The sequence below is a fragment of the Lepidochelys olivacea genome (assembly GCF_965140295.1).
Source record: "Lepidochelys olivacea isolate rLepOli2 genome assembly, chromosome: 3".
NCBI lineage: Eukaryota > Metazoa > Chordata > Testudines > Cheloniidae > Lepidochelys > Lepidochelys olivacea.
The window spans coordinates 207,284,933-207,298,065 of record NC_140413.1 but is presented as its reverse complement, the minus strand read 5'-3'; the positions used below and the strand labels follow the sequence as shown (position 1 = coordinate 207,298,065).

The window sequence follows — 13,133 nt, the reverse complement described above, 5'->3', positions numbered from 1 at the left end:
AAAAATACTTTAGAGAGTGTTTATATGCTGACAAATTAAAAATCTTATTTCTTAGTCTACAATTTATCTTTAATCTTCAGATCATTCTGAAATGTGACAAAGCAAATAAGCCTAAGAAAAATAAACTGCCCGCATCAAAATACAGAATTATCCAGAATGCTAGTGACCTCCACTGGCTGATTCTATTGCTACAAGACTACAAAATGCCACCCACACACATCGTGTTCTGCCCTCTGCTTTAGAGAGATTCAGTCATGACCTTTTCTCCCAAGTAATTATATTACTTAACACATTCTTTTCTTTCGGCAAAATATTATACTCTTCAAATTAAAGTTACGTCTCAGGCAGTTTAAACATTCTCGGTAGAGTAAATGAATCCAGGGAAAATAGTTTTATAGCTAAGGCAAAACAGGACAATATTTGTGGGAGAAGAGGAAGCTATGGCATGCACCTCTGAACAAAAGGGAACAAGTGGTCTTTACTCAGAGAGCAGCTTCCTATTAAGACTCACTCCTTCGTACATTATGCCTTTCATCCCCACTCAACCACAAAATGATTTTGCTGTAGGAAATACAATAGCAGAAAAAGATTTACATTGAAAGAATCTTTAATAATAAACTGTTGCAGATCTGCCTACTTCCCCATGATTTATAATACAATAAATATCGGATTCTATTAAGTCTCATGCACTGAAGACATTGCACTGAAAAACTGAATATAAAAGAACTCAATTCTTCCCATCTCCAGTACCATAATAGTGAAATGAGCATGTATAAATGTGCTAAGAGTATCTCTTTGCATCTTTTATAGCTTGTGTGTATTAATCTGTAAAGCTTATTAAGAAAGTCATTGCTATGCAAAGCAGCACCCAATCTCTTTCTCTTGCTTTTCAACAGAGTGCAGTGTTTAGCCAATAGGACTGGTCCTCTGCCCCTCATTCTGCATTCATAACATGCAACATTTGCACAATGTATCTCTCAAAGGCTGCTGAATAGAAAGCCTTAATACTCATGTAAACAACTGCAAACCAATTACTTAATGAATCAGGCCCACACATAATGAGGTGCCAAACAAAGAGCTATAAATGCATTTTTGCGCCCAAGCCTCTGCTTTAAAGTAAAATCCCTCAGCTGTAGTTTGGGCTTAACTGGCACATCATAATTATTGTCTCTAGGACATCAGAGGAAGCCATTTTTTTTTTATTTAGGTCCAGCAGGGTCTTTTTCGAGGTCACTCATCAGCTCAGTGACAAGATAGAGCAAAGGAGAATGTTTAAAAAGTACCACAGCAGTACTATACTGTTATGTTTATTCTCAAGTGCTGGTTTCGAGACCTCTTGTAAAAGCCATAAAGCACAAGAAGTGACTGCAAGAAGTGGGATCCTTAAATGTCAGCATCTAAGAAATGTCACTGCATCCCGACCACAAATAAGCAACCACCTGAGCTCCCTATTTCCCATTCTTTCATACTTCTTTGGGTACTTTACGCTTCCAAATATCTTTGTAAGACAGATGTCAAGTGTCCAGCAGCAAATGTTACTAATAGACTTTATGTTGAAAAGGCAATATTATTTCTAAGTTATTCAGGAAAATAACTTTATGATACTACTTTAAGAAAAAAATCTTGAAAAATATCTTAATCCAGGAAATTTAGTTTTAAGTGTTTACTTCTAAGAGACCAAAGGCATGAAATTATAAGGCAAAGTAAATGGTTTCCAAAATCTGCCGAGTGTGCATGTGAATTTGAAAAGGTAAAATTAAGACTAAAGAATTTTACATGAATAGCATTTAAATAAATGTTGAAAGTTGCCAACATACATTATAAACCAGCACTGTAACATGCTAAACAAAGTAAAATTAATGCCTGAAAATATTTTTGCATAGTTCATTAAATTGTACATATTTTCTTAAAAGACCCAAGACCTGCATTTTAATAATCACATTAAGGGCCTGATCCTTCTCTCACTGAAGTCAACGAGAGCAGAGGGCTAACCCAAAATGTATAAACATGGGGCTTTTAAAAAAAATTACAAAAACAAACTCATTTGCACTTCATAATATTAGGTTTTATTTACTTAGCGTATCAGTCTCCCAAACAGAAATTAAGTTAAGTTTAATCATCTTAAAATGGAAGGTTTTATTTTAAACAAAAGCAAACACCTACTTTGTCAATATTTTTCATAAGTCTTAATTATGTCACATGAATTAACTTTATTGCATTGGAATAAGAGAAAATATTGTGATTTTTAAAATGAAATATAAATCAGCACAAAATAAGAAATTAAGATCTCTTCTAAAATTATCTTGGAACTGTTTCCTATGACAATTAATGTCCCCAATAAAATCATTATGAATATTACAAAGTACAAAAGGATGTAAACATGCTGTAAATATAGATAAAATTAAATAATTCATCAAAATACTTAAAAGTATTTTATCGGCAGTCATAAATGTCAGTTTTCTGACAAGGAACCACATACTAACAGAACCCACTTACTGTGATGTTTTAATAAGCATCCAGATTACAATCTAAAGCCAAGCTAAAATTTCAGGAGATAGTTGATAGTTGTATTATATTCCATTTTATACTGTTTCTTGACCACTAATTTGACTGCCATTGTTTGATTAGTATTTCATGCTGATGACAAATTCAAGGAACATCTAAGATCACACAGCTCAAAGAATCAAAAGGAACTGCTGCAGTTTAACAAATCTAAAAAGATAAATTGCACCTTTAAGAAAAAGGCAAGGTCATTAATTAAACATAGTCATTTTGAAAGGAAAAGAAAAGTAACAAATACTCTGGCATCGAATACTTTTTAAAAAATACGTATTGAGCTACAGTTAGTTTACTTCTCAGCTACATCTACAAGAAGAAACATGCCACTTTATTTCTTCAAGACTTTATGTTTTATGTCTGCCCTTTTCCTGACAACTTCTATTGTCTGGTCTCTAAGTAGCCCTACTGAGAGCAGCTGTACACGCTAATTTGTGGTTCACTGAGATGTCAATTGAGTCTTAAAATGAGAAAACAACAGCTGCAAAACAATACCTGACTTTGGTGCAAATATTTTCTAAGGTGTACTAAAGTTTAGGTTGTTATACTGAATAAACACAAATACGAACCTTAACCCTCGTTCAAGTCACAGACAAAATAATACATATTCAGAGTTTTATTCATTTTCTACTGGCACTTCTTACTCTGTTAAAGCCATTCAGAAATGAAATGGTCTAATGACTTTACCTTGACAAAGGACTTCTTCCTTCACAAGATGAAAAACTAGCTTCAGAACTGATTTTGTTGATTTTCTTGGTCTTGAAACTATTGCTATCGATATTCAAACCTGTGGTAAGTATAAACACCAAATGTAAACATTTAGCAAACACTTAATTAAAAGGTAGTCCACACAGTAACTTTTGACTTACAGAAATCAATGGAAACAGATATTATTTAAGCAACCGAGAACAAGAAGGTGTCTTGGACTCTGAAATCAACACTGTATATTGTAAAATAACTGTTCACTATGTGTTTTTTTCTTGTGATATTTTGGAAGAAAGTACAATCGAAGAGTATCAAAGAGATACCATTTTAAGAATCTGTTTTAAAAATGTACAGTGATACTGGAACAGAATGCACTAGCAAAATGTGTCCCTGACATTTTTAATAAACTGGCCAATTCAATCTCCATTGCTTGGACAGGGGCACTCCCATGGGGTAGGTTTACTTTATTTGTAAAACAAAATAAAAAAATCCTCATCCCTGACCCCATTACCACATGGGACTCTCTTTAAAACCTGTCCATGTCATTCCATTATCAGTCCTAACCTCTGTCAATCTGCAGAACAAGGAGTTGACTCGTACTTTAGTTCTGTTTCATTTGTTTTTACACTTGAGGTTTTATTCTCATGACTTGGCAGAACTGACAACAGTACAACACACAATCTCCTTCAGACAGGTGGAAAGTTATTTGTAGAAATAACTGCACACAATTAGTGCATTTTTGCACATTTTAACTAATTTTAGAAAAACAGCCTTTGGGGAACTGAGATTCTGTTCCAATAGCTGTATTTGCATCATGTGTCAATTTAAGCAAAATCTCACTGTTATGTATATTTTTTCTCAATTGTTTTCTTTTCCCTTTTCCTGAAGTCTTGTTTACTTAGGTCACTTATTTGCCTTCCTCTTTCATTAGGACTATTTTCAGAGGGCTACAATTCTTTCTGTTGCGGTAGGTCATTCCTGCTCCCTCTCAAATTCTATAAAATACTTAATGTTGTGACTTAAATAGACAACAAAATTTGTATTTTAAGGTTCTTTTACCGGTTTGCTTTTTTCTACATGCCTCTTACTTCCCCTCTATGCTTCAATGAGTACAAATTGTATACCAATTTAGTTCCAACTCATCAATATAATCAGGTCTTTTCTTAAATATTTCTGAACTACAGGGCTTGATTCTCAAATTACAGTACACTCACTTTAAGGCTTCTTTGTATTGTAAAGGCGATTGAGGGTAAATGAGATTTGGGACCTAAACATTATTTATGTGAGACACAACTGAAAACCAAAATATGAATAACTGTAACTCTTACCAACTTCATTCTATCCCCGAAAGAGTAAAATATAATTTCTAAGTCTCTGACAGTTTTCCCCCTACAAGTGGATATGCATTTCATAATCAGACACAGTTTCTATAACCTGAATCACGCATACAAGTCTGTTAACAGATTTACAATACACAAACCCTCCTCACAGTGTGTCCTGCACTTCCAACAAAGAGGCCAAAAAAAGAGAAAAAATCGTATTCACGGGGGAAGATGAGAGGAGGTAAAGTCTAGGAGTTCTAGTGGCAGCAGTATGCCACTTCACGGGGAGAAGTCTGACCACTTTCAAAAGAGCTGGTGACACGAAAAGAAACTTTGCTATGAGGGAAAGAGTGAGGAACACATGCAGAGAAGCACATGTACCCGTGGGAGATCAAAAGAGGAGCTCCTGGATAAGAGAGTGAAAGCAGTTGAGCTGCAGGCAGTAGCTCTGGAATCAAGACAGGCACACATCAAGAAAAGAGATTTTATTTTTGAAAGCTTTATAATGTTAAGTTGTTTATTTGTACGTTTCTTTGAGCAGTGAAGTACTACAACAATTTTAATCCAATTTGTATGAGTTAGGTCTTAATGGAATCACTTTATTTCTAAAGACCACAGGGAACAAAACAGATTGAAGATTGTGGCTTTTAAAAAAAAATTTAAAAATATGATCTTAAGAACTTTTAGGGTCAGCAAATCTTGCACATGCAGCAAACATTGTAGGCATGGCCTCTTTTATGGGAACAAATGGGGTGTATTTTCAGCAGAGATCCAACAGGAAAACAAAATGTGGTGCTCTGCCCACAAAATAAGCTACACCCTATCAAATTAAATGCCCTTAAGAGTAGGTTATGCAGATGTGCAAACTATGATTGGGCATGTCCTCTGAGCTCCTCTGAGTATGGCGTGAATATGCCCATGGGCTCTGCTAGCCTCCTGGAGTTGGTGGCGGGAAATATGTGGTGGTATCTCCCAAATGCTACCCCAACTGTGGCACCAAAATAAGACCACTTGCAGTAAATGGTGCAGATCTGTGATGCCCTTCTCTCCTTTCTTATGCAAATAGTTAATGCCCCTGGGCATCTGAACTAACAACTCACTGAGAGGACTGGGGCAGTTCACACCTCCCCAAGTTATTGCTGCATGCTCTCTGCAGACTCAGAGAAATCTTGGCTGCTGTTACGCTATGTTCAGGTTTTTGAAGTTTTCTTTGCAACCATGACCGTTAGAGACTTCCTTTGGTTTTGTTTTTTACATGAAAGCTGAGATTCAGCAGAATAAGGCAGCAACTTGAGAGGGTGTCATTACATCATACCGCTAGTTAGCGGCCAAATCGGAGTCCTGATTTTCAGATTTATATGAGCGCATATGGAAGGCAGGGCTGAAAATTAGAACCATGTGCATCCATGGAACATAGATTTTTTTTGGGGGGGGGAAAGACTTCTGTTTGCTCAGTTAACTATTCTCACTAGCAAGGCAACTAACTGCAGGTCAGAGTGTCACTTTTCCAGACCTTTTAACTCCTACTGAAGTTCTAATAAAAAGTAGTCTCGGCAGTTCATCATCTAATAGCAGTAGCCAGGGATATTAATATCAGCTTTAACCACATATTGAGCAAGCACTGCAGGATATAAATAGGATGGATGGGCTCAAATCTTCACATTTTCCCATGAAGACCTTTACTTCTAGATTAGCATCATTGTGTCACCACCACAGGTCAGAGAGCACTACGCATTAGGGTAAATATGCTTTTTGGACATTCTTAGAAGATTTGGTAAGAGTGCTGGGGAAGGATGGAGTGCTAGACCGAGACTATCCCTCATTTAAGGCTGGAAAGCCCGACACCTATCCAGGTTCAAAGGAACTTTTTAAATGCCACGGGGCAAATGTGGGAGAGGAGCAGCGGACTTTTGTGACTTTGCCATCTTCTGGTTCTCCTCCCTCTTTCATCACTCCTTCAGTGTCATTTGGTGGGTCCTCATCTCCTCCTTCCCTCTTTTGGTGGGAGTCCCATATGGCTCCATCCTAGGCTCCCTCCTTTAAAGCTTTTGCATCCCATCTTTGGAGGATATCTGCAACTATGGCTTCAACCACATTCTTTGCCCTGATGACTCAAATCTACTTCTCTGCTCCAAACCTGTCTCCATCTGCTCAAACTCATTTCAGCCAGTCTTTAACATCTCATCATAATGTCTAGCCATCAACTGAAACTTTATACAGTCAAAAATGAGCCCTTGTTCTTTTCCCACCCATCTCCTCCCCTCTCCTTGTTACATCAGGGTTGTCAGATGGGCTTCACCTTGGACTTGCATATCTCTTTTTATCCACCCATACAAGCCATATCTATTTGCTGCTCCATCTTCCTATACAACCTTTCAAAATTCCAGCCTTGTTTTTTTGCCCATGCTGTTAAAACTCAAGTCCTTGAACATCTCGCATCTTGAGTATTGCCTTCTGCACTGCTCTAGCATCAACACCTGCACTCTTACCACCCTCACCAGACCCTTCAGACATTCTTTGCATTGCTTCATTGGCTTCCTCTTCTCCACCACATCAAACACAAACTACTTGTCCTCCACCCTTAAGGCCCTTCATAGCTTAGCTTTGTCTTACTTTTCAACTGTAATACAATATTGTGCCATGAATCCCCACTCTTGCCCTACCGATACCAGCTTTCATTGCCCACGTTTTCCTCAAGCATTTTTGTACTTTCTTGCATCCCACCCGTTACGAATGTGAGAAGTCCCTTTAAAATCTAAATACACTACATTATCTTTCTTCTAATCCTTCCTTAAAACTCATCTCTGCTGTGATGCCTACAAAACATTTGGGGGGTGAGGGGAAGGGGACTAGGCAGTTGGTGTGCTGTGACTGACGTTTACTATATAAATGTGATCACTTTGCTCATACCTCATCTTAACCCGTACTTGTTTGGGGAATCCACCTGTCTCTTGTCATATGCCAATATTTTAGACTGTTATGGGAAATGTCTCTTATTACAAGTATACAAGTGCTTAGTACAATGTGGCCTTGATCCCTAGCTGACAAGGTTTATGGCAGTGCAAGTAAGTAGTAATAATTATATGCATTTGTAGTGTTTCGTCATTGTGACAAAACATCGGTAACCAATGCAATGTAAAGGCACAAAATGTAAGATTTAGTGGCTATGTGGTCTGTTGAGAGAGCAAATCTTTAAGAACAGCCAGAAAGAGACTTAATTTTTGTTCCTTATAGAACTGTGGCTTAGTTCAATATTGTCCCTTAGAAAATAATCCAGTGTTGGCAATCACACTTCCCCAGTAAAACAGATCATCATATCTAAGGCTACATGTAAACTACTGCTAAGCATGTAGCGGTTACTATATTTTCCAGCATAATCATTGTCCTAATAGGTTTCTTATTCACTGTATTGTAAAACAGCTTGTGTACAGTAAAGCAAGCTTTGGGATAGTATGAAACACTACATAAAACCAAATTCTGTGCTATTCTCTTGGTCTAAAACTCTAATTCTAGTACGCTAATGATATCATGCTACAGAAATCCCTCACCTAAATTAACCTTATTAAATGCAAAAAGCTGTCCTAACATAACACTAGGCTGAACAGCATTCAAAAGTCAACAAAAACAATTTTTTTAAAAGAGCACTCAACCATATGTACGACAATGGTGTCTTTAATTATGTAATGGCATGCTTTTTCCTTAAACCATTAAATACAATATTTGTTTAGAGAGAGACTTAAATGTGTGTGCAGCTTAGGTAACATGCAACTACCAATTTAAAGAGTACCATTAAGCATACACACACACACAGGGGGCAGAGTTAAGGTTGCACATTCACTTTTGCTTCTCCTCCCTTTTCAGTGCTTAATTGTACAACTTTAATACTTAATTACCATATGGCCAAAGATAACTTTTCACAAAAGAAAAATCCATGAAAGGGGAAAATAGGGAGGAAAACAGAGCATCTCCACAAGGAATTCTTACCAAATTGTTCTGTAAAGTGGGGGGGTGGAGAAGTGGGATATATGTTCTGTCCCCAACAGAATTCAAAGACTACTGATGCTTGGGGATTCCATGGAGGCCAGGGATCACTCCTCCATAGGCTCTGTGCTTCATGGGATCCCTGGAGCCCCCAGTCTGTCAGTGCCACACCAATGAAGCCACACTACCAGGACCTCCTCAACTGATAGCTTCCCCAAGACCCACTTTAAAGTGGAGGAGGGCTATGGAAGGTTAGGGCTATCCTATCCTTTCTGGTGTAACTATGGAGGCCCAGCTGGGGAACAAAGTACATATCCTCCAGCTGTACCTGTTCACTGCTTGCCACCTCCCCTTGTGCAGATTCCTGGTCCCACACAGAGCAGGGTGGTGGGAGACTCTGCTGCAGAAGTGGCTGATGCCAATCCCTCCTTAGACATGGGAAATGGAGATCCCCCAGGCAGACACCAGAACAACATGATTAGAACCACAGGGAAAGAATAAACTGCCATAGCTTTTCAAAACCACCCACATACCCCCACCATCACCACCACTCCCCACAATAATCCCAAACACATGTAGCCCCTCACCGCAGCACACACCCCTCATTCACCGCCTGCACAAATCGACACAATCTCTCAGCAAAACACACACACTCCCCAACCCTCACTCATACTTACCATAAAACTGTAAACTAGACCAGCAAAGCCAGGGTGTGTATGGGGGTCATCACTACTGTGCAATAATATTAACTAGAACTATACACAAACACAGGCAAATTGGGGGTGGACGGGCACAGTGGGAGAAATCAGTGGTATTTCAGCAAGCTGTGTCCACACACCAATCTCCACCCCCTTGGGGTACCCAAGTGAAAGGTCACTCACAATAGATCTTCTTCCGAACATGATTATCTTTCTCCTTTCTTGAATGCTTTGATCAATATCAGTTCGTAATCTTGATATCTAAATAGTCACCTTTAAAGTTAATCATCCCTTGAAATGAACACTATCAGAAACCACTAACAAACCTTACAGCTTTAGTTACCTTGTTAATTATTATAGATCATATATAATGTATACTATTATAACTATTATTTATATTACAGTAGCACTTGGGGGATTGATTGGGTTTCCACTTTGCTAGGTGCTACACAAACACAAAATAAAAAACAGTTCCAGTCGTGCAACTTACGATCTAAATAACCTCCACCACCACAACTGATTGTGATGGTTACATTTTTGGTAGTCTCAAAAGTGTAGTCAAGGATTAAATTGCCACAAACTATTATCTACCCTAACCCTGGTAGAAGTGCGCTCCCCAGTGCGCCCAGCTGCTGTCTGTGCTGTTTTTTGGGGAGCACTTTTGAGTGTTGTCAATCCAGTACCCTTTTACAACCACTAAATTACCCTAATATAAAGGCGGAGATAGAGAGATACAGAAGAGAGGCGCAAACACAGGGTGAGAATACTTCCGAAACTCTGATGGGAAATAGGTCCACAAATAAGAATCTTATGTGATACCTTCAAAGAAGCAAAGTTAGAGGAAAATAATTTCCCCTTTAAAAAAAAAAAAACAACCACCATAATCACAGGATTCACTCTCTGGAGAATATAGAGCTGAAGGAAACCTCAGCATTAAAACACTGATAAAACACTTCAACAGTGTCCAAAAGCAGGCCAATACCCAACAAAGAAACCTGAAAGTATCTGTTTGGGTTTTTTATTTTAATGAAGAGAGATATAAGATACCTCTAATCATAACAAGAAGCATAAACTGACAAAGCTTAAAGGACATGCTCTCACAAAAGCAAAAACTTTCAAAGATTGGCCAATTCAAAAAAAAAGACACTTGGGAGAAGACTTACAAGATCTAACAGGCATTTCTGCCTAGATGTCAAAACTAAGCTCAGACTTTCAGTGTTTCTCAAACATACGTAGGAAGAACCGCATGCCTTGTACCAAAACATCCCTGAGGCTAGCAGCCCAAATTTCTCTAGATAGCATGTGTGACCGGACCTTCCCACTGCAGGACTGTCAGAGCACAACAGTAAAAAAATGCAACTTGCAGTCATTTACACATGAACCTCCCCATAACAGTGATTCCTAATGAAATGATATCAAATGAAACAAAAAGTTGGGAAGACTTATTAAAGCCTTTATTAGTCCACTCCAATTGGAGCCCCCAGAACCTTTTAACTTCACGTTCAAAGAAGGACCTCACCAGGAAGGATGTGCAGGCATAGGAAAAAAGTTGGCAGTATGATTGGCTCATTAAAGGCAACGTGAAAAGCAAAAACAAAATTGGATTTGTGCCCTTTATCTTCTTTAGGATGTATGAGGAAGGCCTAAAAAGTAGGTTTTTTGTTTTTTTTAAGATTTTTTTTCTGCCTATTCTTACATTAGACATTCAGGTTGTTTTTACTCTTCTTCTTCTTCTTCTTCTTCAGGAAGACAGTAAAGATGCCTGGAGAACAGAAGGATTATGACATTCAAGATGCCAACAAGTAAAACCTGATGACTGGAATAAGGAAGTCATTTGTATTCAAATTCTTTATATCTTTGTTAATATCTATTTAACTCAAAGACACAATCAACCCGTTGGGAGAGAAGCTATCTTCATTAAAGACTGGCCCTTCAATTAGGTGCCGAGTTGGCTCACGAGGCACAAACAAGACTTCCAAGCAGTCCTCCAACAAAATCAAGCACGACAGATTTAATATTCTTTATATTTCAAGCCTTGTAAATGCTTCATAAAGCAGCCTCCGCCCCCAAAAATACAAAGCTCATATTTGACACTCTAAGGTGAAAATCTTTAGGAAAGAAACTAGAATGAAGGATGAATCCATAACATCCACCAATTTATTCTTGTACAATCTTATATAACATGAATCAGTCACTACAGGTATGTCTACACTGCAATAAAAAACCTGCAGCACTGAGTCTTGGAGCCTGGCCACCTTGGGCTGCGTGGCTAAAAACTGCAGTGTAGACATTCCTGCTTGGGCTGGAGCCCAGGCTCTGACACCTGCCCCCATCACAGAGTTTTAGAGCCTGGGCTCCAACCTGAGCCAGAGCAACTACACTGCAATTTTTAGCCTCATGAGCCTGAGTCATCTGACCTGAGCCAGCTGCAGCCATGATGCAGGTCTTCTTAGATATCTCCTATTAGACCTGAAAGTTTACTCATTCTGGGCCAGACTGTGATTCGCTTGCTCATGCTGTATAGTACCTTATACCATAAGTAGTCCCTCTGAAGTCCAAGTGGAGTAAGGAGCTATTTAGTAGAAGGGTATTATAACATGGCCCTCTGTGAGCTTAAGTCAAGGCTCTCAGGAAAATGACCTTCCATGTAAAAACCTTCAATTTTCTCCTTTCGAGAAGGGTTTAAAAAGTCCACTTCTACTATCATGGAGGGGCATGTGAATTGCTCACATCTTCTCCACAATGCAGGGTTTGCCACCCAGTGAGGCACTCTCTTTGGAGAGTTTGATTTCATGCAGCATCACTTCCTGACATATGCACACAGTTTTTCCAGGAGGAAAAGTAGGGTGAAGTGTGAGTCATCCATCATAACTAGGGCCCATCAGAGGCAGACAGCTTGAAGCTTCCTTCTGAAATGAAGGTTCCAGCAGACTACTGAGAATGGCTGACTGGCTAACTGCTGTGGAGCCCTTCGAAAACCATTTGCTTCACTTGTGCCTTGAGAAAGGGGACTTAGTCCGTTTTGGCTTCTGCTGCTGCTCTTGAGCCAGAGGACCTGAGAAAACAGTTGGAGGTAATGGGCAGCTCTGAATGCGGACATCTTCTTAGCAGGTGCCTTTTCCTTTCCTCATGGGAAAAGGATGAGGACATTCCGAGCCCAGAGAATACTGAGTGGTTTAGTTTATGTCCTTCTGAAAAGCAACCTTGGCCTAATATCTCAAAGTTAAGTCCAAAGCAGACTGCAAACAATTACAAAAGGATCTCACAAAACTGGGTGACTAGACAACAAAATGGCAGATGAAATTCAATGTTGATAAATGAAAGTAATGCATATTGGTAAACAATCCCAACTCTACATACAAAAGGTTGGGGTCTTAATTAACTGTTACCACTCAAGAAAGATCTTGGAGTCCTCGTGGATAGTTCTCTGAAAAAATTCGCTCAATGTGCAGAAGCAGTCAAAGAAGTTAACCATGCTAGGAATCATTAGGAAAGGAATAGATAACACAGTAAATATCATAATGCCACTACATAAATCCATGATAGACCCAAACCTTGAATACTGTATGAAGTTCTGGTCACCCTCATCTCAAAAAAGATATATTAGAATTGGAAAAGGTACAGAGAAGGGCAACACAAATGATTAAGCATATGGAGATTAAAAAGACTGGGACTTTTTAGCTTGGAAAAGAGATGACTAAGGGGGGATATGATAGAGGTCTAAAAAAAATCATGAATGATGTGGACAAAGGGAATACGGAAATGTTCCTTACCCCTTCACATTACACAATAACCAGGGGACATCGAATGAAATTCTTAGGCAAGAAGTTTAAAACAAACAAAAGGAAGTACTACTTTACATGATGCATAG

The 13,133-nt window shown here is 38.7% G+C and overlaps 1 protein-coding gene across 3 annotated transcripts in view; it reads right to left on the bottom strand.

The window, feature by feature from the left end:
- Positions 1-13,133, bottom strand: part of KIZ (kizuna centrosomal protein) — a 99,764-nt gene that overhangs the window by 9,657 nt on the left and 76,974 nt on the right. For all 3 annotated transcript variants that reach the window (XM_084623835.1, XM_084623837.1, XM_084623836.1), the window contains one exon: positions 3,244-3,343. In XM_084623835.1, the coding sequence (XP_084479961.1) occupies positions 3,244-3,343 (100 nt within the window). The remainder of the gene's footprint in view (positions 1-3,243; positions 3,344-13,133) is intronic.